The 25,666-nt window shown below is 38.9% G+C and overlaps 2 protein-coding genes across 2 annotated transcripts; one reads left to right on the top strand and one right to left on the bottom strand.

Moving 5' to 3' along the window:
* The first annotated feature begins 259 nt into the window (after positions 1 to 259).
* atp10b (ATPase phospholipid transporting 10B (putative)) lies at positions 260 to 19,856 on the top strand. Its single transcript, XM_005795495.2, has 21 exons — positions 260 to 769; positions 5,555 to 5,759; positions 6,004 to 6,089; positions 6,394 to 6,500; positions 6,920 to 7,051; positions 7,249 to 7,376; positions 7,532 to 7,784; positions 8,464 to 8,660; positions 9,455 to 9,625; positions 11,944 to 12,448; positions 12,547 to 12,647; positions 12,734 to 12,860; positions 12,964 to 13,148; positions 15,409 to 15,676; positions 16,284 to 16,360; positions 16,459 to 16,584; positions 16,682 to 16,882; positions 16,984 to 17,064; positions 17,164 to 17,268; positions 18,298 to 18,485; positions 19,298 to 19,856. The coding sequence occupies exons 1-21, from the start codon at positions 360 to 362 to the stop codon at positions 19,581 to 19,583; spliced, it is 3,939 nt and encodes a 1,312-aa protein (XP_005795552.1). The 5' UTR covers positions 260 to 359; the 3' UTR covers positions 19,584 to 19,856.
* Positions 19,857 to 22,221: 2,365 nt separating this feature from the next.
* On the bottom strand, positions 22,222 to 25,384 carry LOC102218157 (F-box/LRR-repeat protein 3-like). The gene is made up of 5 exons (XM_005795496.2): positions 25,323 to 25,384; positions 23,982 to 24,351; positions 23,665 to 23,787; positions 23,391 to 23,562; positions 22,222 to 23,051 (listed from the first exon to the last, which is right to left on the bottom strand). Coding segments are annotated over exons 1-5 (1,311 nt in total). The 5' UTR covers positions 25,325 to 25,384; the 3' UTR covers positions 22,222 to 22,407.
* Between the last annotated feature and the right edge of the window lie 282 nt (positions 25,385 to 25,666).

Genomic DNA, 25,666 nt, shown 5'->3' on the forward strand with positions numbered 1-25,666 from the left:
TTTTATTTTAATAGTCATTATTATGCTGAAGGAAACACATAGCTGAAGTACTGACTCAACTTTCTACAATGTAAAGAATTTTGGTGAAAATCAGCTGAGTCTCTTCAGCACGTTTTTTTTTTTTTTCTCAGTTCATTTATCTTGCCTCTCTCCTTTAATAGCTCCAGAGTAAGGAATGCAAACACACCTGTCACTGCAAAGGGGCGGTCCTAGGAAAGGTATGTTGTCACTTGTTTCAACTCAGGCCTCACTCACTGACAGAGAACCACAGAGAGAGATGATGGCTCTGAAGTGAAGCCCTTCAACTTCTGTGGAAATGGAACTTTGGTGAGGAAAGGAAACAAAAGCAACGTCCAATCATGACGTGGAGGAGTCCTCTGGCCCTGGTGAGGGATGCTCTGCAAGGTCAGAGAGCACGGGAGCGGGAACTACGCAGCTTGGTGTCCAATCTGCTGTACGAGGGACTGGAGAAGGCTAAGCAACCCAATCGCTTCTTCCTTTCTAACGCCATCAAAACCACAAAATACTCGCTGCTGCTATTCCTTCCCATGAACCTTTATGAGCAGTTTCACCGTTTTGCGAACCTCTACTTTGTGGGCATAGCCATCCTGAACTTCATCCCCGTGGTGAACGCGTTCCAGCCTGAGGTGGCCCTGATCCCCATCTGTGTCATCTTGTTGCTGACGGCCCTGAAGGATGGCTGGGAGGACTTTAGGAGGTACCAGTCGGACAGGAAGGTCAACAACACGCCATGTTTTATCTATAGCAGGTACGTTCAGGGGGTTCTTGTGCTCTGAATGCTCATGCATGATGTGGCAGGTGTAAACCACATCAGCACATCTGTTTCTGATTGTCTGCATTGTCTGCATCTGTGTATTTCATCGACTCTGTGTCTCAGCACACCTTTGGGAATTTTCGACTTAAAAATAGAGTAAGCGTGGGAGATTATACAACGTTTCGCGCCATCACAGTGAGCATCTTTGATGAAATCCTCATCTGAGTGTTACGTAAGCAGAGACAGTAAGGTTAGCTGTTTTCTATTTTTGAATGACTGGTGAAAAGGAAAAATTCACAAAGGATGATAGACATTCTCACACCCTTTTTTATGCTGTGAACTGGAGAGCAGAGAAGGGTTGATCCACTGAATGGTTATAAACTAAGCCTGGAAATATGTTTCGGTTGATATTTTGTCTTGCAACATTGCTTCCTGGCAATAAATCTTTTACTGTGCCTGGTCACACAATGTTGTTGACATCTCACTGTTGTACTAGCATTTGTTTCAAGTCAGTATGATTGTGTTGGTCATGAGTGAACAGCCCTCCTAAGATGTTTTCAGTGGGGAAATCCACGGCAAAATTCTGGAGATAGTCTCCAATAAACACTCACATCATGGAGGATAAAGCATGGTCCTAAAAAGTGTGGTTACAGGAGTCTCACTGGCTCTAAAATCTAATCTCAACATGGAAATTCCCACACATACATTTTCCTTACAAATGTGTCACCATCTGGGGTGAAATAAAAAGTCTTTCTTACATTAAAAAAGTTTTACTATCAAGAAAAATTTATACAACAAATATCAAAATGAACCACAACTACATTTTCTTACTTTTTATGCAGGGTGCAGAAAGCTAACAAATAGTTTTAAAAGCTTTAGACAGGAGAAAACACTGCAGATTTTACCCAGTTCATGCAGAAAAGACTGCAGATTCCATGCAGAGTTGACTCAGTGTCAACTCTGCTGAGTTTCTGACACTTGTGCAATCAAATAATTAGCTTGATCAGGTCCACTAGGTTCCTTTGAGTTTACTGGAACTCCTAAACTTTCATTGTTGGATTGTAAAGAGCTGTACAGTATGTTTTCTGAAGCAACTCAGGATTTTCACATTTTTTCATGTATAGCAAATAGAAACTAGATTAGAAGTCGTTCGTTTAGCCTAGTCATCTTTGACTGTGGATCCCCACGTGGAATGCAGTCAGACGATAGAAACTTGGCCCTAATTCCCATCTGTTTCCCATCAAGTCTTTTTTTCCTCATTGTTGTTTGAATAGTTTTAGGTGAAGCATGAAAATGTCTTATCCTGTGTGCCATCAAATACTATTTTTTCGCATCTGAAATAAAAATGAAATGAAAGAAAAATCTGTGCTTAGGCACAGCAGCTCTTAATAGTGCTGCTAAATGCTATAGCATAAAAACAGTATATTGTTTTTGTGCTAGTGCTTAACTGCCTGCATAAAGAGAACATTTATAACCATCACCACTATCACCTTACAAGCATTTTGTTGTATTCAATGTTGTTTGAAAGAGTACATTTTCACATAGACTGAAAGTAGCACCTATTATTTGTTATACATGATTTCACTAAACTTTCTTTGTTAAAAGGTTTATTTTCTCCCCCCCCCCCCCCCCCCAGAAAAACAGATACATAAGTTCCTTTAGTTTTAAAATAATTTCTCAAGTTAAAGTTCATTCTGAAACTTTCACTGTTTTGATATATTAACTCACTTTGCAGAGAAACATTTCTTAAAATGTTTTTTTTTTCCTTACACAAAATCATCCCATTGTCATCTTCTGACTCACCCAGATGTTGTCTTGTCTGCAGTCTGTGCGGAGTTAAGCTAATTTTACCTCAGGCAAAGGCTTTAGACTTTGTGTTCAGATTGTAAAGCAGCCTTGATGTGTTTGTTTCTTAAGTAAGCAGACAAGCACAATGTCCCAAAATGCTGAGTTTTTCATATGAAACGCGATTCATTATTCTCTAAATCTGGTACTTGGATTACCTTTAGAGAAATCATGGTTTAAATTATTCACGAGATAAACAGAATAACTGATTAACTGTGATGAGCAAGCCACAGTTGACCAAATAAATTGTTCAAGCAAAAATAATTTTGCTTTAAACATTTCATACTTCTATTGGTCATTTATTTACTCTGAAGCTGAACCCTGGATCTGGAAATCACATCAAACCTACTTAACCATGTTCCAGTTGGAAAACCAGCGGGACCTGCTATCTGCTGTGTGCTCTGATGAGCTAATTATGTTAGCTCTACAAGCTAACTGCAAATTATCTTTTGTATTTTATTTATAGCAGTACAATATCAGAAAAAAAAATCAGTTCTGAATGTCAAAATGGCGATGTGATAAACCAACAATTACTTCACTTTTTATTTATTTTCCTTCATTACAATGTCCTAATCGCTGTTGGTAAGTTTTAGAAACAGTGGTATCAAATATGACAAAAGTCCACCCAATAGATCTGTGTATTACTGCCATGCAGAATTTGCACGGTATTTGAAATATAAACTCAGCACTAATTTAATTTATTTAAACACCAAAACGTCTATGAAAGAGATTGTGAAAAGATTTTATGTGTTACAAATCATTTATCACCTCAATTAACACTGTGTGGAAGACATGGCAGCCATGTTGGATTTTTATGGCTGGAGTAAGTGAAAACATCCACTTTCCCTGTTGGCATCCTTCACAATGGATTTTGCGTGTGCTGAGATAATGAGAAAAAGGTAAAGAAATAATTGTGTTGGCTTCTGTTGATTTTCTCCTGCTAGCATTTAACATTTGTTCTTTGCTCAGTTTCCTGAACTCTTGAGTTTAGTAGCTTTTTGGCTTGTCTGCATCATAGGATGGAGTTAAGAGTGTTGGAGAAAAAAAATCTTCTAAAAAACAAACAAACATGAAAAGCGTATTAGAAAGAACTTCAGACATTTTGAAAGCACTAAAAACAAAGTGGGAGCACATCTAATTCACATCTAAACTCTGACTGTCTGACGCACAAAATACATTTTTGAAAGTACAATAACGTATGCAAGGTGATGAATGCAACATCCTAAAAATACAGCTGGCTCCCCTCCTGTCTTTGTTGGGAGTGAGGTGTGGTATTGAGTAGTAACTAACCCATCAGGTTCTACATGCAGGGCAGCATACTTTCAATGTTCTGTTACCAGTCAGCTTGATATGCTGGTTTTAACCATAATGCAAAACACTCCTTGAAATCTTGAAACTGTCACAGTTGACAAAGTTCAGAACAGTTCATTCACAAAACATCTTTTCTTTCTGTTCTCTCCTTCAAAAACACAGCAGATTTATTGGATTATCCAAAATGATCATTTCCTCTTTACATAGAGGTTAATGTTGCTTCAAGTTCATGTTTGTTTATGTTTGCTTCAAGCAAACATTAACCTAAAAAAATTGCTCATTTTTTTATTTTTTTAAAGCAAATCAGGTTAGGAAATAATTTGAGCAAACTATACAGTCCCTCATGTTTCAAGTAGTACCATTGAACTTTCCTACAATTATTTAATATCTACATGATTTTGCTAAATCATCTTATAAGAAGTGATTAGTCACCATCACTGTGCAGGTAATAACAATGTCACCAGGTGAGTATGGACCCATTTAAACACTGAGCAGATGCACAAATCAGTGCGTGGATGAGCCTTAACTTTCTCCAGCTGAACAGAAACAAAACTGAAGTTATTATCTTTGGGTAATAACGATCAAGGTACAAGCAGTTTCAGTTATTACAGCTGGAAATTACTGATCAAGACCAATTTCTGAGTATAGTGAGAGACTAATACCCAAACCTTCAAAGACACATAAAGACAGTTAAAAAGTCAGCCTTCTATCACCTGAAGGACATTTGTAGGATTGAAGGACTAATATCCTTATGAAATATTGATGAAAAAACATCCATGCATTCTCACTACAACTAGGAAAATAGACCTCACTACCCCACTATTAAAATCTCTACATTGGCTCTGTTTTACTCAGAGAACGGACTTTAAAATACTTCATATGAGTATGAAAGCCCACTCACGTTTAAATGACCTGGTCAAAGTACAGACACAAATGAAATTGAGAACCTGTGGCAAGATGCATCTTCATATACACCCAGTCAGTCTGACTGGGTTTGAGCTTTCTCACAAAGAAGAAATGCAAAATGTACTGGAGCTGGATGTGCTGCAAAACAATTGTGTCCAATTGCAGCAACACTGCGTTCTAAATAGTTTTCACTCAAATGGCACAAACTCAGTCATGTTTTTCACTTTTTAATTTGTAAAAGACGTTGAAAACCATGTGATACTTTCATTCCACTTCACAATTATCTATGTTGGGCGTTCCCATAAAATGTCAATAAACTCTCATGTCGTCTTGTGGGGCACGATACGTGAAAGCCAATCTGAGGTTTGATAGTTACAGACCCATTCAATAAATTAGTATATTCCTGAAAAGTAAATTAATTTCAGGAAATTTGTTGCTAACTGAGACACATTAGATAGATTAATTAAATAACAGCCTTTATTTCCATTAATTATGAGGATTTTTCATTTATAGTTATTGAAAACATGAAGAATATTACATTAGTCCAATACGAAAACAATTTTTAGAAACCAAAATGTGGGCTTGATGCCCAAATTTTAAAGGTTATTTTTGTCTGAAGGTTATTTTCTTCAAAATGCACTTTTAATTTGACAAACAAGAGTCATCGGGTCGCATACTCTAATTTATTAAATATGACTGTGACTTCTCTGACTACAGGAGGGAGAAACAATATGTGGAGAGACGCTGGAAGGATGTGCGAGTGGGAGATTTTGTGCGGGTAGTTTCCAATGAGATCGTCCCAGCAGACCTGCTCCTCCTCTATTCGTCCAACCCTAATGGCGTTTGCCACATAGAGACGGCCAACCTGGATGGGGAAACCAACCTGAAGCAGAGGACAGTTGTTTCTGGACTTTGGGCAGCGGTGAGAAATATTGCTGACTCGTTCTGACATTACTTACAGTTCCTGCTTCTCTTGTTAAATGTCAAAGAGGGAAATAAAAGTCAAAAAACATACCTGTCAGTCCACATACATTAGAGCTTATATTTGGATTGCAGGCAGAAGGACTCAGATATAATTATGCTGTTGTTCAAGTTTAGCTGAAGCTGAAAATAAAAGGTATATATATTCATACATAAATGGGTTTGCTTTGTGTTTTATTCTCCAGAATCTTGGATTTGAACCGGAGAGCTTCAATTCGGTTGTGGTGTGTGAAAGGCCCAACAACAATCTGAATCATTTCAAGTGTTTTGTGTGAGTGTAAAAATGCACATTTGGCGTAGATTTTAAAAAGAAGCTATTCTTCAGAACCTTACCAAGAAGCCCGAAAACTAATTCCGACCCACTCACTGGACTTCTCAATAATAGCCGACACATCATTGGGGCTGTAATAGTCCATAATCGATTTTCCCGGGCACCACAGCTCCTACAGGCGGTCAGCTCTGGCTGTTCATTTACAGACATAAAGCAGGAGAGCTCTAATGGGGAATATGTCAGCAATAATGAATATCTAACAAGGTCTGACAGTAAAAACGATTGTCACTTTCCCTCGCTGCAGAGAGAAACCTGATAAAGACAAGGTGGGCGCCAGCATTGAGAGTTTGCTGCTGCGAGGCTGCACAGTGAGAAACACGAATCATGCTGTTGGCTTTGTGGTGTATGCAGGTAATTTCACAACTTGCTGGTTGCTTTAGCCTTCAGCTTTTCAACAGGACAAATGATGCATGTTTGGTTTGTACCTTGACTTCACTGAGATTCAGTTTGTTTAATCAGTTTGCTAAATGTGCTGATATAAGTTTGATGCTTGTTGCTAATACGAGGACGAGGCCTAAATTGCCAAAACAAATACAAAATTATGTAAATGTTTTGATTCAAATTCTAAACAGAAAGGCAAAATTATCAGAATAATATATTTAATGAAAGCTGTTAATGCAAGGTTTCTTTTTAGGGACATTGCGTCCTTATTTTTTTTTTTTATCTAAAAAAACTTGCTTATTTTTTACCTGTGTACTAATATCAGTCTGAAGATATGATGAGGATTTTCATCAGTGTTTGAATAATTGCCTTCTTCTGAAATTTTCAAGGCCATGAAACCAAGTCCATGCTCAACAGCAATGGGTCGAGATACAAGCGAAGCAAACTGGAGCGGAAGCTAAATGCAGACGTCTTCTTCTGCCTCCTTCTCCTCTTCACCATGTGCCTCATCGGAGCCTTTGGTAATAAATCACATCACTTAAATGCAAAGTCGCTGTGTGACATTAGATTCTTGATTTAAACCATGCTAAATTTGATCATATACCTAAACTCATCCTTCACAAAGAGAGAGAAAGCAGGAGGGATGTGATGAGGAATCCAGGTTTCCTGTTTGTATGATGATCAGAGCAAGTAATTGGAGCTGTCTTTATCCATACAGGTCACTACCTATGGCTGGAGTCACTGCCAGGTGTGCCCTCTTTCCTGGTTCCTGACAGCAACGGCCACCTGGATGTTCCCAGTCTTGAGAGTTTCTACATGTTCATCACCATGATCATCCTTCTTCAGGTGTCAGACAGACATCACTCAAACACGTTGTTCCAACTCAGTTTAAACTCCATAAGCTAACTCTTTAGTTCTTGTCCACTTTGTTGTTTTTTTTCCCCCTTTTTCCTCTCTGCATTATTTTCCACCACCTCCGCTGGACTCATCGTTCCTCCCAGATTCTGATTCCTATTTCTCTCTACGTGTCTGTTGAATTGGTAAAAGTGGGTCAGATCTTTTTCATTACTAATGACATCGATCTGTACGATGAGGAGACGGACAGTCGGATCCAGTGTAGGGCTCTGAACATCACGGAGGACCTCGGACAGATTGAATACATCTTCTCAGACAAGACGGGCACCCTCACTGAGAACAAGATGGTGTTCCGACGATGCTCCGTCATGGGAACTGAGTATCCACACAAAGAAAACGGTAAGGAGATATATAAGGATCCAAGATGATGCTCCTTGCTCAGCGTTTTATGGACAATTCTTCTGGAAGATAATTTTAAAGTTTATGAGAGTTCTAAATGGTCACATGACGAAGGAAAATTTCAGTAAAGAATTTCGCAAAGCACATCAAAAGGTTATTTTCCAGGTAGATATTACCATTTTAAAGCACAATTCAGTAGCTATGTTACCTTCAGTTGTTATAAAATGTTGTTTACATCAAACATAACTTTACCCCTTCACTGTCATGCTCAAAATGCTTACATGTTATCCAATGGGTGTCTTCATGACAGTCAGAGGGTTATAAAAATAAACTTTGTAATTTCACCTTGAATTTGGCCTATGCCTCTTTAAGATGCTCCTACTGTTTCTGACACTCTGCCTTTCCCACATCACCAAAACAATACTCCTCCATTATGCCATTTACAATCAGTCTTAAGAGTATTGGAGTGAGAAGTAGCTTGTATAATAAGCTCAGCAGATGTGCAGTTCTATCAGGTGTTAGCTCATCACTGCTGCCACTAGTCTGAAGGTGCTGAGTTAGAAAGGCACGGAGGGGAAGGCACAGACATAAACATGTGTTTATGTATGTACGTTTTATGTCTCTATTATGACTAAACGCAGTTCAAAGCTAATTTGACAAAATCTCTGATGCCTTCCAGCCATCCGACTTGATGTCATGGATGAGCCTGAGTCTGAGGAGGAGGTTATCTTCAACCAGCATCAACAACTCCCACGAACCAGGTGGTCCTTGGAATCTGAGGGCATCAGCCCGGCAGACACACAACAGCATGGCAGAAGACGCAAAAGCAAGGTGGCAGCGAATGCACACAGCGATGTGGCGTTCAGCAGTCCACTGGTATGAAGACCACATGCTCATTCTGAACTTGTAGGACGTGTGACTCGGGATCACAAAGACACAACATTACATCAAACGTCACATTGGGCTATGACATCTCATCAACTTTTCAACCTCGTTTGCGCATTTTTAGGATTTAAAATTCACAAATTTTTAAACAGCAAGAATATATATCAAACTTTCACAGCATATAAATCTGCCCAAAGAAAACCTCATAGTGTCAATCTGTTTACCCAAATCTGACTCATCCCTGAGTCAAAGGCCTCGTGGTCCCTGTCCCTGCCGCAGATGGTCAAGCTTCTCGGTGTCAGCGATTGCTCAGCTTTGCCCCTGTGTCTTTGACAGGACATATGGTCACACTGAGTACCATTTGGCACAGACTACCAATGTTACATCAACTGTAAATGTGCACGATAGATTAGTCATTGCTGTTTAGACATACAGTATAGTTTCTCTGAATCTATTTTTGTCTACAGAGCAAAGGGGAGGAGATACAGAGACAGAAAAACACAGCATGGATCCCATTTTTACTCCTCCTCATGCTGCGTCTCCAGCAGAGTAGAATGCCTCTATGAATAAAAATATAATAATGCTGCTTTCCTCTTCTCAGCCTTCTCAGCCTTTTAAGCCTGCCTTATCCTTGGTCAAACACAACTGAGTGGAAAGTTTCAATGAGAAAAACTTTCTCTGAGTCTATTACGTCAGCTTTGGGAGAATTTAATGTAACTGAGACATGGTTTATCAACACCCAGGCAGTATTTAATTAACAAACTGATTAACTTTTGCTCCTCCAGGAAACTGAGGTGATTCCAGACCAGAAGCTGCTTCAGCAGATTAGCAGAGCAGAGAGCAGCGGTGGCCGCAGAGACGGCAACAGAAATTTTGATCCTCACCTGGACTTCTTCCTGGCTCTTGCCATTTGCAACACCGTTGTTGTTTCAATGGAAAATGCTCACAGACAGAGGGTGAGTTTACTGCAACTAACCCCAAAAAACATGAATTTATCTCTGTTTTAAACAATCAGTATCCTGCAATTTCAAGAAAAGAATGAATACCTGCAATTTGACTGTGCTGTCTTTTTGTGTCATACAAAAAGCAGAAGTAACAGCCCTTTGTAAAAGCATTACAGTTTTCTCAGTCACTTTGGTTCATTTCTCAGAATAAAATTTTAATTCTTAAAACTTCTTATTCAGGTCATTCTGTCACTTCTGCACATCAAAAAAGCTGTTTCATATTTCTGTGACGCAAGTGATTATGTACAGTGCTTTACTTTTTACTACAATTTCATTTGCTTTGGTCACAATGATTTAAATGTATTATACACATCTTTGTTGAATTGTCTCGACCACCACAACATTTAAGCATAAGTTCGTTATATACGTTTTAACATTCAAAATATTGTCATATTATGTCAAACATATCAATATACATACTGCCCTATGTTCCCATTTCTATTAAGAAATAGAAATGGGAACATAGAAATTAAGAAATATCCCACAAATACAAATTACAATAGTTGTCATCAAAGTTTTAACATTAATTCACAGCAGAACATCCATAAACACTGTTATATTAACAACACGACTAAACAGTTTGACTGTCTTATCCATAAACAATGAAATGAGGACTTGAAATTCTGATGGACCTGACATGTTCATTGACACAAAATATTTACTTTTCAGAGACGAACAAAGGATTTTAAGAAAGTGAGGGATTCTGCATTCACTTAGTATTTGCAAATGTCGAGGATGATTCCAGAAATGCACCAAAGTGACTGAGAAAAACTGTAATAGCTCTTAAACCTTTCCACTTTGTGTCATATTACAACCACAAACTTCAATGCATTTTATTGATTATTTATGTAATGGATCATAAAAATGAATATTTATGTGCAGAGAAAATAGTAGGCCTACATGGGTTTTAATTTGTTTGTGTTTTTTGACAATGGAAGTGTGCTGTGCATTTATATGCAGTTCACCTATCACTGATATACCTAAATTATGTCCAGTGAAGCTAATTTCCCTCAAAAGTCAACCAAATAATAAATAAAGTCCACTGTTGTATAATGTAATCTTGGTACAAATATAGCAGGCAATAAAGATATCAGGGGTTAATTAGAGAAAATTAGTGAACAAATACTATCGTGGAGATCAAGTAACCCAGCAGACAGGTCAGGAATAATGCTGTAGAGATGTTCAAGGCAGAGCTACAGTAGTTATACAATTATATCTGAACATTTGAATATATCTCTGAGCACAGCTTAATCCATTATAGTTGTGGAGGAAATCCATTACTCAGGTCAAATAATCTGCTAACATGACAAGCACTAGAAGTGCACTCCACAAATATGCCTCTTATAGAAGAGTGGCAAAGAGAAAGCCATTCTAGGAGAAAAGCCATATAAGACCCATTTCCACTTTACCACAAGCCATAGGGGGAGAGAGCAAAGATGAGGAGGGAGTTTCTCTGGTCAGATGAGAACAAAACTCAGGTTTCTGGCAAACCCTGAAATGTTCACAGGCATTCTTCATCCATTCTGAGTCAGCATGAGCTATTTACAAGATAAGATTGGGTAAAAATTAAATGTGAATTCTGGTAGAGGGAACGCCAAATGACTTACAGGTGTGACTGTTATGGAAGGTGATTCTACTGTGACTCGACTGTCAGAGATTGGATACAAATGCATAACATGCTTTTAATTTTTTTAAATTTGGAAACAGTTTTGAAAATCATATTTGTTACTTTGTGTCAGCAATAAAATACAAACGTCAAAGTACATTAGAAAGGCAGTGAGTTTTTCAACCCCTAAATTGGAAATTGTCATGTGCTGTGGTGGTGGGTGGTGAGGCGATGGAACCAGGTTGTAGTGAAAAATGATGATATTTAATCATGAAAATCCAACAAAAAGTCCAAAAACCAGGCAGCACTGCTGAGCGGAAAATCAGTGTAGCAACTGGCTACACGAATGGACATGAATACAATAGACAAGCAAGTAAACAAACGACTGCTTAGACAAGGACCTGATGAGGAACAAAGAACACAGGTGGGGTTTAATACACTGGGGGTAATCAAGGAACGAGACACACCTAGGAAACAATCAAGGGGAGACAGTACAACACGGAGACTCAGAAACACAGAAACTCAAAATAAATAGAGAAGAAAAACACAGATCCTGACAGAAATATATATGTTTTATAAATGTGCATCATTTGTTTGGCTCATAATAAAATATCTCTTTTACTATAGCATTATGACTTTTTGCTATACTGTTACATTGATTCAGGAGTGCACGTCTCCACACTCCAGCCAGACGAACAACCCTCTGGAAACCTTTTCAAATTTGGTGAAAAAAGCTGGGGCTTTCTTCCAGCGCAACAAGTGGAACCGTACTCGCTCAGAAGATCCAGTCATAGACTCTGCAAAAACGGAGAACGAAGCAGACACAAACGAACTCCAGACTTGTTCTCTCCATCCTCCGTCTCAAAATGGCAGCACTATAGCAGAGGCAGAGGAACTGTGCTATGAGGCGGAGAGCCCCGATGAGGCCGCCTTGGTGTACGCAGCCAGAGCATATGGCTTCATCCTGCTGGCACGGACCCCTGACAGTGTGACTGTGAGGCTCCCATCTGGGGAGGACCTGGTGTTTGAGGTGCTGGACACCTTGACCTTTGACTCCAACAGAAAGAGGATGTCTGTTTTGGTGAGACACCCAGTCACCAAAGACTATGTGCTGTACACTAAAGGTGCAGACTACTCCATTATGGAGCTACTTGGAACACCTTATGCAGGTACATGCTGACCAAATAAAATACATTTCTAGATGCATTTTGTTCATGCTTAATAAATCGAGCTTATTGTGAGTAAACATTTCTGCTTCTGCTTCTAGAAAACGTCAGTGGTATTGAAAAAAATATAGCAGCTGACACTCAATACCACCTTGACTGCTATGCAAAGGACGGCCTCCGCACCCTCTGCATTACAAAAAAAGTATGAAATCCTCAGCAATTCACACTGGCATCATTTATCACACAGTGCAGGAACTTGTTTTCATAATTTCTCTTCATCTGTGACAGGTTGTGAGTGAGAGCACGTATCAAAGCTGGTTAGGTGAGAGAAAAAGGGCGCAGGCTGCTATGGAGTGCAGAGAGGAGCTCATCATGAGAACCGCTGTGCAGCTGGAGACAAACCTCACCCTGCTAGGTAACACCCATCAACCCCACCATTCCCAGCACCAGAGAGGCACATCCTCATGATGAGATCATTGTGTGAATGATACTGTCTCGGGATATTTGTCCTCCTACAGGGGCGACTGGCATTGAGGACCGTCTGCAGGAGAACGTCCCAGACAGCATCGTGGCTCTGCGGGAGGCAGGGATCCATGTGTGGGTGCTGACAGGTGACAAGCCAGAGACGGCTGTCAACATCGGCTATGCCTGCAGGCTACTGGAGGAGGAAGACCTGGTGATTAACATGAGCTGTAAAAACAAGGTGAGGAGGAAGCAGGCTGCTTCACTGAATGTTGCTTGCTTCAGCGTGGCACTGTAATTTATTTTAAAAAATCATAACTTTATAGTAAAGGTATAAAAATACTTAACACAGCCTTTTGATGACAGTTGAATAGATAGATAGATAGATAGATAGATAGATAGATAGATAGATAGATAGATAGATAGATAGATAGATAGATAGATAGATAGATAGATAGATAGATAGATAGATAGATAGATAGATAGATAGATAGATAGATAGATAGATAGATAGATAGATAGATAGATAGATAGATAGATAGATAGATAGATAGATAGATAGATAGATAGATAGATAGATAGATAGATAGATAGATAGATAGATAGATAGATAGATAGATAGATAGATAGATAGATAGATAGATAGATAGATAGATAGATAGATAGATAGATAGATAGATAGATAGATAGATAGATAGATAGATAGATAGATAGATATTATGTAACTGACAGGTGCTTGTATGAACAAGTGAAAGTCTAGCTCTCTGTCAGAGAGTCACAATTGCTCATATCAAAAAACCCAGACTTACTGGTCTGGTATGATGTGTTTCTATTCCTAATACAATCATGTTGTTTTTCATTTAAAGTGTTTGTCGCATATTGATAAAAAAAGGAGCTCAGTTCATATTTTTTATTTTACATCAAAACTCACTCAGTTCATGTGTTTTTTTTTCACTTAATTAACATACAATAATCATTAAATACCAAACAGAACAGGTTTTTGAATTTGCATTTCAGGTTTAACATTTGTGCTAAAGATTTGTCCACGATGTCATTTCCTGCTTCCTGTATTGCGTTACTGTTGAGTGCAGTTGCTGTGTTCAGCTACTGTGAGAGTGGGACTCCAGCCTCGGCTGCCTCTCGCCTCCCACATTAATGCATAGAAAATTGACTTTAGGACCTTAATTAGGTGTGGACTTTTCTCAATTATGCCCAACAAATTCAATCATTCAGAGACGAAACCTCTCAACAAGCATTTCTCATGCCAGGTAGAATTAGATCCCATTTTGTATCAAGAAGCTTTCCAGATTTGTGACAAGAATATTTCAACATTAATTTCCACAAGGCTAACTCTATGTTAGTGTGTAAATGGTCAAAAAGTAAGACAAAATGTGAAACTTGCTGATTATTTTTTATCACATTTAATGGTGACTGTCAAAAAAGTGAGACATGTTTATGTTTCACATTATATCTTATGCTCACATAATGTCATAATGAATGAAGTCATTCATGTAAAGATGAATTCCAGCAGTACAATAAAATATTTGACCAACACAATGATTTTTTAAATAGTTTCAGTTATCCAAATCTAAAAATATTTTAAAACTTGCAACACTTTTGTGTGTATTCATATTCACATATATCTTGTTTGTAATAATGTTTTAAATGTTTCTTATAAGGATTTTACGAGGTGCTAATTCAAGAAGTTTCCTGCCTCCGACTTAAACGTCTCTATTCATTTGACCCCTTCTACATTTAAACTAAAATTAAAACCCTTACTTTCCACTTGAGCGTGATAAGGTGTACGGTGTGGGGGCCTGCCTCACTCAGGTCATTAAAAAGTGGTTGCACAGGAACAAGCCTTTCATAATGACTTGACCATGTCTTCTCCTTCTGGCCCTGGATGGATAAAAAATTACTTGGCAGCTCTAAGGGATACACGTGGATCTGTCTGAAATAAGTGGGGCTGCGGTGTGTCCCTCGGAGGCACCAGTGACTGATGATGACTGGGGTGAGATACCCCCAACACCGTAACTAATGCTTTCATATCTAATTACCAGTCTAATATTCAACCCTCTCAGGAAATACACTTTAATGAACTTTTTTTTTTTCTTATAACCATAACTCAGTGACCACTGGAGAGCCGACCTCCCACATCCACCTTCCCACCAACACTAATGAACTTCACTGAGAACTATAATCTGTTTTTAGAAAAACTAAAGAGTGGAGTAGTCATCATGACAACCTTCTTTTGGCTACGTCTGGAGCTATTCAGACACAATAATGATGAAGCTAATGGGACCAGAGCCTGACTCAGCACGTACAGTAATCTGTGTCCTGTTAAAGAGCAGATTTCTACTGTGTCATCTCTATTTATTTTCTGGGCATTTTTGAAAAAACATCACTTGGTTCCTTAGCCAAACAAATGCTTGTTTTATTGTAAAATATGCATCTCGTCTTTAGCTAAATTTCAAGACATTAGCAGCTTCTGTATTTTCCAGGTTACGTGCACGTCCAACCTGGACTGCACTCTGGAGGAGGTGAGGAGGTACGGAGACGACCTTCGCAACATTGGCACCACCCAGAACATTTCTCTGGTGATTGATGGAAACACTCTAGATATTGCTATGTCGCCTGACCTGCAGCAGCGGTTCATAGAACTGACGAAACACTGCCGCTCGGTTCTCTGCTGCAGAGTAACGCCCCTGCAAAAGAGCGCAGTGGTGAAACTGGTCAGGGACAAGCTCAAAGTCATGACACTAGCTGTAGGTAAGTTAAAGTAGAATTTATATTGTGTTTGTTTTTATTCAACTAGTTTCAGAATTATGCTGAATCATTTAGTGGTTTGTCTTCAACTGGTCTGATGTCAAATCTAGCTGAACCGCTTCTATTTCCAAAACTGGTTGATAAATATATTAAAGGAAAACTTGACTTACAAATGTTGTGGAGTACATGTGCCACTGATTAAATTTTCTCATAACTAAGAGAACAGGAAATAATCTTCTACTATGGCAGCTATCTCTACCTTTTATACGCTTCTTAATCATGTTGAATTTTAAGGTTTGTTTGGTTAAGAAGCTACACATCAATTATACTTAATTTTTTACAATAATGTTGCTTGCAAAATGACTTTTCTCTCTGGATTTACAAACGTGTGTGTGGAACCAGACACAACTGGTAGACCAGCAGAGTTAACCTGATACACTAATTTATTAATTTATTAAATGTTCTCATAAAACACCCAATCTTGAGTGAACTGTGTTTAGTACGCGGCGCAAAGTGACCACCCTTAGGGTCAATTAAAAAAATTTTAAAAATTGACAAAAAATTAAAAAAGTGACCACACAGGTAATAATGCTTCAAACTGTTTTCACAGGTGACGGTGCAAATGATGTCAACATGATCCAAGCAGCTGACATTGGCATTGGGATATCTGGTCAGGAGGGCATGCAGGTGAGAATTGACTTCACCATCAGTAAAGACATTTACATCCATCCCACGCCCAGACTGAATCACAGTGTGATGTGTGTTGGATGTATTGGTCTTTTCAGGCGGTCATGGCGAGCGACTTTGCCATATCACGCTTCAAGCACCTCAAAAAGCTTATCCTCGTCCATGGACACTGGTGCTACACTCGGCTGGCCAACATGATCATTTATTTCTTCTATAAGAATGTGGTGAGTGTTGTATCTGAATCACAGTTCTCTGCTGTATGAATAATCTGTGTATTCTGTTATAAAAAAAAATAATGTTGCATTTTAACGCACTCCACAGGCCTATGTGAACTTGCTGTTCTGGTATCAGTTCTTCTGTGGATTCACTGCCACAACAATGTTCGACTACTGGCAGATGATCTTCTTCAACCTGTTCTTCACCTCTACTCCACCCATCATGTTTGGCATCTTTGACAAAGATGTTTCAGTAGAGGTGCTGCAAGGGGTTCCTGAACTGTACAGGACTGGTCAGAGAAAAGGGGTTAGTGAAGGAAATAAATTCAAAGTAACAATTTTAGTAAATATGACTTTTAATTATTGATTTTACTACTGTATGTAAATATGTGTCCTTTTTTAATTTAGGAATACAATTTTTTAACTTTCTGGATTTCCATATTGGATGCCTTCTATCAAAGTCTGGTCTGCTTCTTCATTCCATATTTGGTAGGAAACACATCTATAAGTCTGTCATTATAAGTTACAGTAATTCATCTATTAGTCATTCTGCCAAACATTTGACAACATGTTTCATTCTCCCTTTAGGCTTACCAGGATTCAGACGTTGATCTTTTCACCTTTGGAATGCCACTCAACACAGCTGCTTTATTTGCTATCCTGCTGCATCTTGCCATCGAAATTAAATCATGGGTGAGTGCTGCACTGATATTTATATGTAGCTCCATTGGACCAATCAGTCAATGTTTTAACTAAAAATGACCAAAGTGAATTTTCTCCCAAACTTCAATAAAAACCTGCTACCATATGTTTGATGTAACTGACATCAAACCAATACTATTATATTTGGAATAGATTTAGGTTTGTTCAGATTGTTTGTTCATGTAATTAGATTGTGTGTTTTGTTTTTTTTAAATTGAAGTTAAATTTGCCAATTATATCTACAATTGTTTTATTCAAACAGCAGTAAAGAACGCTAGTCTTTTAGCTGATTGGTAATGATGTCTTCCTGGTTACTTGCCAGCTAGAATATGAACTGCAGCACAACTGGCTTCTTCAGGAAGTTAGAAAAGCAGCTCTTTAAACCTTGATGAGTGATTGCTTCAAAAAGTTCAGACATTGTTTATTTTTTGCAAAATGTTATTTCCAACTGCGGTGTCAATTTAAGCACATAAATATTTTTAATTCTGTTTTCTTAATGTTAATCATTATGGTGTTTTATGTCGGAATTACAGAGTCTTCATTCAAAAAACCAGTAGGAATGTTAGCTTAAGTCAGTATTTGGACTGCAATTGTTGAATGGCTGACACACATTTACAACACAGTGAATGTTGAAGGTATTAACTACTTACTAGCACCGCTGACGGTTGTTTCTCATCAAACCAGAGAAACATTTTGTAAAACCTCTAGTTCTGCTACCAAACAGCTCATTTTATCTTATTGCGATGCTTATTTTCACTTTAACACACAGCTCTGTCAAAATATGTCAGAAAATCTAGTTCCTATGGTTGTGTGTAGCTGAGTTTTATGTACCGCTCCAGTGCTGATCTTCATTACAGCCCCCAACCATGGAAATGTCTTCCCTTCTGGCTGATCTAAACCATTTCATAAAACCATGTTTAACTCAATAACTATCTGAAGTTCCATAAAATTATTTACATAAAAATTGCACTAACCACACAATGCTAATGTCAGTATGTGTATTCGATTTGCTTTTGGTAGACGTTGGTCCATTGGGCTATCATGCTGGGCAGTGTGGCGCTGTACTTCGTTGTGACGCTGGCCTACACCGCCGGCTGCGTTACCTGTAATCCTCCATCCAATCCTTACTGGATCCTCCAGAGCCAGATGGCCGACCCCATCTTCTACCTTATCGTCACCCTCTGCACTGTGGTGGCTCTGCTGCCCAGGTACAGTCCTCCTCTCTGCATCTGCCACTCTGTGATTTATTGCACTAATTTATTTTTACAACACTTTCTGTTGAAAATAATACACTTATTCGTACACTGATAAAGCACTAAAAAAAATTTTAAATGATTTTTCAAATCTGTCTTTCATCCTTAAACAAAATGACAATAGAAACTGTCTGATAATGTATAAAAATTAGGGAAAAAAGGAATTAAAAATGTATATAAACATTGTATTTTTTTTCTAGTTTTCTATTTTTGCTTCCAAATGTAACAAAAAAATTCTTACAGAATAAAAAACTGAACAATCCTCAAAGAATATCCTACAGAGATTAGCAATTACACAGTGAAAATGTCAGAATTTGTCATCTTAAATTTAGAATCAGTTACAAATTAGCTGGAGACTGATAAATTGTAGTAAATGCTATGAAGGCGTTGTTCTTATTTTCCCAAGTTTCCATTCTCTTTGCCTTACAGAAATAAAACTTGGAGCATTTGCATAGCTGCAACCTGTATATTAGTATGTTTTCAACATGTAAATCAGATCATACCTATTTTATTACTCTGCATTTCTTTTTGACTTATTCAGCTCAATAACCGTGATAAAGATCCTTTTCCTTTTACTGAAACTACATTTGCAGATTTGCAAACGCATCATGTTAATATTAACGGTGAGGATCAGCTGCTGCTTCAATCGTCTTCCTCCCTGCTTCCTCTGAAAGTGCTGACTTTTTAGAGAGAGCGCTCTGATTTACATCAAAAGCCAATATGTTTTTCACTGGCCTACTTTCTCATCACCGCGCTCTTTCCCTCAGGTACACGTTTCATGTGCTGAAGAACTCTGTCGCCCCCTCCCCGCTCCTGCAAGGCAGGCAGCTGGACCGGATGGACCCTTCTACGAGGGACCAGTGGATCAAGGAGTGGAGGGGCTTCAGGGGTGGCGCACCGGCCAAACGCTATGAGCTTCCTGACCCACCCTCTCCTACCCTGGAGACCCCTGTGGACTTCTTCCCTGACTTTCTCCCTGACTCTGATTTCATGGGGGATGATCTTAGCCTGAACGTCATCGCGGAGAGCCGTCAGAGGGCTGTGCACACGTGAGAAACGGAGGCAACTGGATGGGAGGCGAGAAACGCTGCGATGATAATTTATTCAGGAAACTGTAAATATCTTAACTGGCACATGTGTGACTCTCTGACTGTAGTTAATTTTGCAATAAACTGCTTAATTAAAGCATGCACAGACCTGTCTTCCTCTTCTCATCATAACAAAGCAATACATAAGCCTGTTACAATCCCGGTGGGTTTTCAGGAGGCGGTGCTAACCCAGTTAGTGGCCACCCACCCTTAAAAAGAAGCACCTTTCTCTAATGTCTCCAATATTATCTTCTCACCTGTTTCAGGCCAAACAAATAAAGCGATTGTGAACATTTGTGCGTATGATGATGGAGCATCTTCATTAAAACAAGCAAAATCCAAATGAAAATGAGTCAGGTGGAAAATTGGTTTCTATGCTGCAAATCCTGGAGCTTTTTATGGAAATGGAGTGTGCACAAGCACATCCACTTGTAAAAAGGGCTGAGTTATCATGGGCATACTTCATTATACAGCAGCGGCTCAGCTTATATAACACGCTGCCGCCCGCAGTTAGATCCCTGCTGCCCTCTAGCGTTACAAATGAAGGGCTGTGAGAAGGTCACACGGGACATAGGGAAGCAGGGATTCAAACTGCTTAGATTTGGATTCACCACACGAAACAACAATAAGAAACACAATTACCTGCTTATTAACACCATAGAGAGCATGTTGATGTCATATCCGATTACAGGTAGAGTGAGTCTGCTCTGCTTGTTTTTCTGGAAAAACCTGCATCCCGGTACTCACTTTGATACTCGGAGCCAGTTACACTCAATAAACTGCAACAGCATTGTTCCCTCAGCAATATGGTTGCACTAAAATATAAATATCTATAATCATACTGAATGAGGTTTGCTCACGTTATAGCTGCCCTATAATTACATAAACTGAGGGTGTGCAACATGGTAAAATTGTTATTTTGAAGGTTTTTAGTGTAAAAGCCCAATCATTTAATCAAATGTTTCCTATGTGATCACATACTTCCAAAATAAAAACATAACAATCAGCAAAAAGGCTAAGAACATTTCTAAACATATATGAAGCTGTTTCCTAATTTAGCCAACTTGTGTCAAAAGTAACTAAGATGTGATGCATGCATAGACAAATTTAATACTGGAAGCACAAATCTGTTTGTGCTAAGACAAAAAAAATTTATTTCAAAAGAAAACACCAGCTTCTGAGTGAAATTCACTATTGCTCAATAAAAGCTGGTTTATGAAGCTAAGGAAAAGGAGGTAAAAGGAACTGACTAAGTTTAACAGGACAGAGCAGAACAAAGATTATTGTTCCTTAAAGCAAATTTCTCCATTTTGGCATCTAACCCAAATGCCCATTTGCTGATTACTGATACTTGATATCACATTCCCCCAGTATTTCGTCCTCATTTAGAAACTCAGGTAGCACAAGTTTTGATTCAGGATAAGCCAAGAAATAAGAGCCAGTCACCAAACAACCACATTTAACATGTTGTGAGTACATTCAGTCCTTCTAGATAAGAAGGCAAACAACTTAAATAAAGTGTAACATGTAAAACCACTGAATTAAACTTTAAATGCACAGAAGAAGCAAAAACAAATTGCCACAAATACACCCATTGTGTTTTTACGTTAAGGTGTGACACAATAAACTGGAAACACTTGTTCTTTCTTGATCACAAGAGTTTGCGCTCTTGGCTTCAGTCCACCTAAGACAGAAGCTAATAATTAAAATAAAAGCACTCCAAGTCAGACAATTAAGTAACCTTAATACATTTATATCTTATGTGGAAAAAATGACTCAAACAGAGACATACATATAAACACTGAAACTTGTATAGCCTATTCAACAACTTATATATATAGATATCTCTCTATATATATATATACAGTATATATACAGTACAGACCAAAAGTTTGGACACATTTTCTAATTCAATGGGTTTTCTTAATTTTCATGACTAATTATAAGGCAAGAAATCCCACTTATTAACCTGACAGGGCAGGTTGACCTATGAAGTGAAAACCATTTCAGGTGACGACCTCTTGAAGCTCATCAAGAAAATGCAGAGTGTGTGCAAAGCAGTAATCACAGCAAAAGGTTGCTACTTTGAAGAAACTAGAATATAAGGGGTATTTTCAGTTGTTTTACACTTTTTTGTTTAGTGCATATTTCCACATGTGTTATTCATAGTTTTGATGCCTTCAGTGTGAATCTACAATGTCAATAGTCATGAAAATAAAGGAAACTCATTGAATTAAAAGGTGTGTCCAAACTTTTGGTTTGTACTGTATATATACTATATATATATATATATATATATATAGTTTTAAAGCCAATCTTTAAAACTAATAACACCAAGAAATATGTAAAATTAACAGTAGTTACTTTTACATATATATACTGTATATATATACAGTATACTGTATATATATATGTAAAACTAACTACTGTTAATTTTACATATTTCTTGGTGTTATTAGTTTTAAAGGTTGGCTTATAATGCCTAATCAGGGTAGGGTCTGTAAATTAACCTTTGGCTAGATGGCTTATAGACAGAACCAGAGTTTTGTAACATTGTTTTTTCTTATGTTGCATTCCTCTGTTTAGGTCTCTGCTAAAAAAAAACTGAAATAGATAAAGAATGATGATATTTCTAGAAATTATTTGGTGTTTTAAAGAAACTTTTCAAAAAGTCAAATAGCAACATAGCTTTGGAAAAACAATGTTTGTTTGAATAAGGCCTAACAGTTCCCTTATTCGATGTCCAGATAGGTTATGCTGTCACTGGCTGGTGTCCATTTACTATCACTTTACCAGGTGGGCATCATATCAGGGAACCACAGGCGGCCCAGGTGCTTCGACACCTCACTGTGGATCTGCTCCATGTTGTAGCTGTTATCTGGAATCAACACCTCCTCCATGATCGACAGCTGCGTCAGTCTGCCCCCGCACGTCTTCACAAACTCCACAAAGCCACTGCAGGTCACCTCGCACTCACCCAGCCCGATGGCTGTCAGGCTTTTACAGCGCTTTGCGATGCGGATCAGCTCCTCGTCCAGTGGATTGAGGCCGTTGGCGCACACCACCAGCTCCACCAGCCGGGGGCAGTTCAGCCCGATGCGGCCCAGCATTTCTTTACTCACTGCCCGGCCAAAGTACAGGTGGGTGACCGGGGTCTCCTCGCAGAAGAAGGGCCCAAACTCCTCTTCGTAGAGGAAAAAGTACATGACGATGTTGACCTTGGGGGAGTGACGGACCAGAGCCTCCCAGCTGTTTCTCTTGATGGTGTGAAAGTGAGTCTGGCCAGGGTTTTCGCTTACCACGTCGATGCGGAGATGCTCCAAGTGGACGCGCTTTTCAGAGGACAAAGCAAGCAGGAGCTCATCACTGAGGAGATGGTAGTTTAGCGCCAGTTCTCGGAGGCCATGGCACTGATCTGCCACACACAAAATGCCTGAAGAGAAAAAAGAGATTTATAGACGTTCCCTGTTCAATTTAGTTCAAGCTAGTGTTCAGTCTATAGACTGGAAAAGTAACATGTTTTTTTTATATAAAATATTGACTCCCAATGGTTTAATACAAATCCATGCCCTATTTCTTAGATTTTCATTTGTAAAAACTTTGGAAATATTTACTACATTCCTTCAAGTTCACAATTATGCCTCACCTTACGTGGGTCTATCACATTAAATCTCATTAAAACTACTTAATATTTGTGTTTTCCAGGTGACAAAATGGGCTAAAAGGCATTGTACACTACATCATTACTGCAGTCCTACAATCATATAACAACCTGCTGGGGAGACATGAGGACAGCTGCTCATCTTCAGAAGCTTCAAGGTGTCGCTGTTGTTGGCCACCAACACCTTCAGAGATGGATCATCCACCGGGGTGTCATCGATCTTGATGGACGACAGAGACTTGGAGTTCACAAACACGACTGTCAGAGCAGAGACAAAGTGGGCCTGCGGAGGAGAAGCTAGCAGTTAGAACAGAACCTTTTCCTTGCAGGAACCCTTTTTACCAAGACTGTTGCATAAAAAGAGCAAGACGGGCAGAGGACTTACCTGAGACACATCCATGAAGCTGGACCGCGCTGTGGAAATCAACCCTAAGGTTTTGATGGTGCAGTTCACCAGCTGAGAGAGAATGTCGCAGGCTGCCTCTGCAGACTCTGTGCTACTGTCAACCTGATTCAAACAGAAACAGGAATTCATAACTTATTAAAAACAATAAATGTATAAAAAAGTATATCTGTAAAGCAAAAAAAAAAAGCCAAATCAATGTGACAGTGCATTTGGTTTGGATTAGAAAAGGCACATAATGTTTTTAAAGCAGCTGATCTGGGATCATTGTGGACAGGAAGGGGGTGGAAGGCTCTTACTTTGAAGCTAACATACTGCAGGTGTTGGGCATGCTTCTTGATGATCTGCTGAATGAGGTCGGGGTGAGTGGAGCGCAAGTAAGACGTGGCTGGCTGATTGAGCTCAAACTCGAACCGTCGCCACAGGTCGGGCATGTGAAACACGTCGTTCCAACACCGGCACACGGATGAGGATCGAGCCCGGTCCACCAGGGACAAGTGCTGGAAGATCTGCAGAACAATGCAGTAGGGCAGGTTGCCCCAGTCCGTTGGTGGAGACAGCGCAAAGCTGGGCTTGTGTCTTTTTCCTGGTTTCTCATGGTAGGGGAAGATGGGGCATTTGGAGTTGAGAACAGACCTTCCACGTTTCATTTTGATGCTAGTGAGGTTCCTGTGAGATAGAAGGATTGGAACGGGTTAAAAAGACATTACAGCAACATAAAGTAGTAAATGTTCAAACGATGGTGAGACATGTTTCCAATCCCAGTTATGGTTTTTCATGGCTTCTCATCCCAGCCTCTCTGTCTATGTTTAATTTTTATATATATATAAAAGTAGTGCCAGGAAAAACAAAAATATACAGTGGCCTAAAAATGATCTTTCTATATTTTGTAATATCACAAATTAAACTTTCAATCAATTTGTGGGAATTTCATGTCATAAACCAAAACAGCCTGAGCATAATTTGGAAATGAAAATGAATAATAGATTACTTTAAACATGTAAACATGACTCTGCAAATTATTAATTCAACGAAATGCATTCAAATAAACCAGTTTTCCTTTTTTTTAATAAAAGTTTTAATTTTATTTTTCTTCCTTTCCACTTTACAATTGTTTTCTACTTCATGATCTTTCACAGAAAATCTTGATAAAACACAAATAAAAGTTTGTGGTTGTCACAACATGTTATTTCTGTTTACCACTGAAGAGTGATCTTGTACAAACATTATGAAAGAGATAATTTCTCTGGGGGGTTTCTAACCCAAACAACTAAAGAAAAGTTGACTAATTGAAGAAAAACACGATCCTTGCATGTTCGTAAGAGTAAGAGTCCCCCTGATGTCAAATATTAAAACCTGTAAACATAATCTCATTCTCTACATGAAACACAATCCATGAACTGCAAGCTTATTCTCTGCATCCTCAAAACAGGTTTATTACTTACTGAAACCGCATATAAAATAATTCATTAATTCATTGTTTTTTCTTCATCACTTTACAAACTCAATTTTCTAGACTGGCCAAACTTGCAAGCTCTTTTAACCAAACACACACACATTTTAACAGAGCAGAAACAATGAAACTTTTTTTTTCAATCGTAGCTAACAAAAAAATAACACTAGAACGCGCCATTACTTACATTGATTCATTAAAAGCATGGTTTCCGTCTGAGTTTGGTTCTCTGGAGGTTGCGAAGGCGCCGTTCACCTGGAGCCCTGACCGACAGTGACTGGGGGAAGCCTGGCTCCTGCTGCTCCTGCTGCTGCTGCTGCTGATGATGATGATGACGATGATGATGATGATATGGGACAGCAGGAGCTGCTCCTTTAATGAGCTCTCCTCTCTTCAGCGACAGCTTGACGCGGAGCGGCGGGTACACGTGAGTGCGGGAAAACATGGACCCGCATCTCTGCTCTGCTGTGTGCACAGGAGCTGAATATTGAATCTGCATCTGTGGGAAGTGAACAAGTTTGGGTTTGTTTT

Source organism: Xiphophorus maculatus, chromosome 23, assembly GCF_002775205.1.
Source record: "Xiphophorus maculatus strain JP 163 A chromosome 23, X_maculatus-5.0-male, whole genome shotgun sequence".
Taxonomy (NCBI): Eukaryota; Metazoa; Chordata; class Actinopteri; order Cyprinodontiformes; family Poeciliidae; genus Xiphophorus; species Xiphophorus maculatus.

Bases quoted from the DNA above. Each gene is read 5' to 3' on its own strand.
- atp10b (XM_005795495.2), top strand. From the start codon at position 360: ATGACGTGGAGGAGTCCTCTGGCCCTGGTGAGGGATGCTCTGCAAGGT. The intron at 12,648-12,733 runs GTATGAAATCCT...CATCTGTGACAG, and splicing joins CCCTCTGCATTACAAAAAAA to GTTGTGAGTGAGAGCACGTA. The intron at 13,149-15,408 runs GTGAGGAGGAAG...TGTATTTTCCAG, and splicing joins ACATGAGCTGTAAAAACAAG to GTTACGTGCACGTCCAACCT.
- LOC102218157 (XM_005795496.2), bottom strand. The intron at 23,563-23,664 runs GTAAGTCCTCTG...TCTCCTCCGCAG, and splicing joins GCTTCATGGATGTGTCTCAG to GCCCACTTTGTCTCTGCTCT. The intron at 23,052-23,390 runs GTTGTTATATGA...TTTTCTCTTCAG, and splicing joins TCCTCATGTCTCCCCAGCAG to GCATTTTGTGTGTGGCAGAT.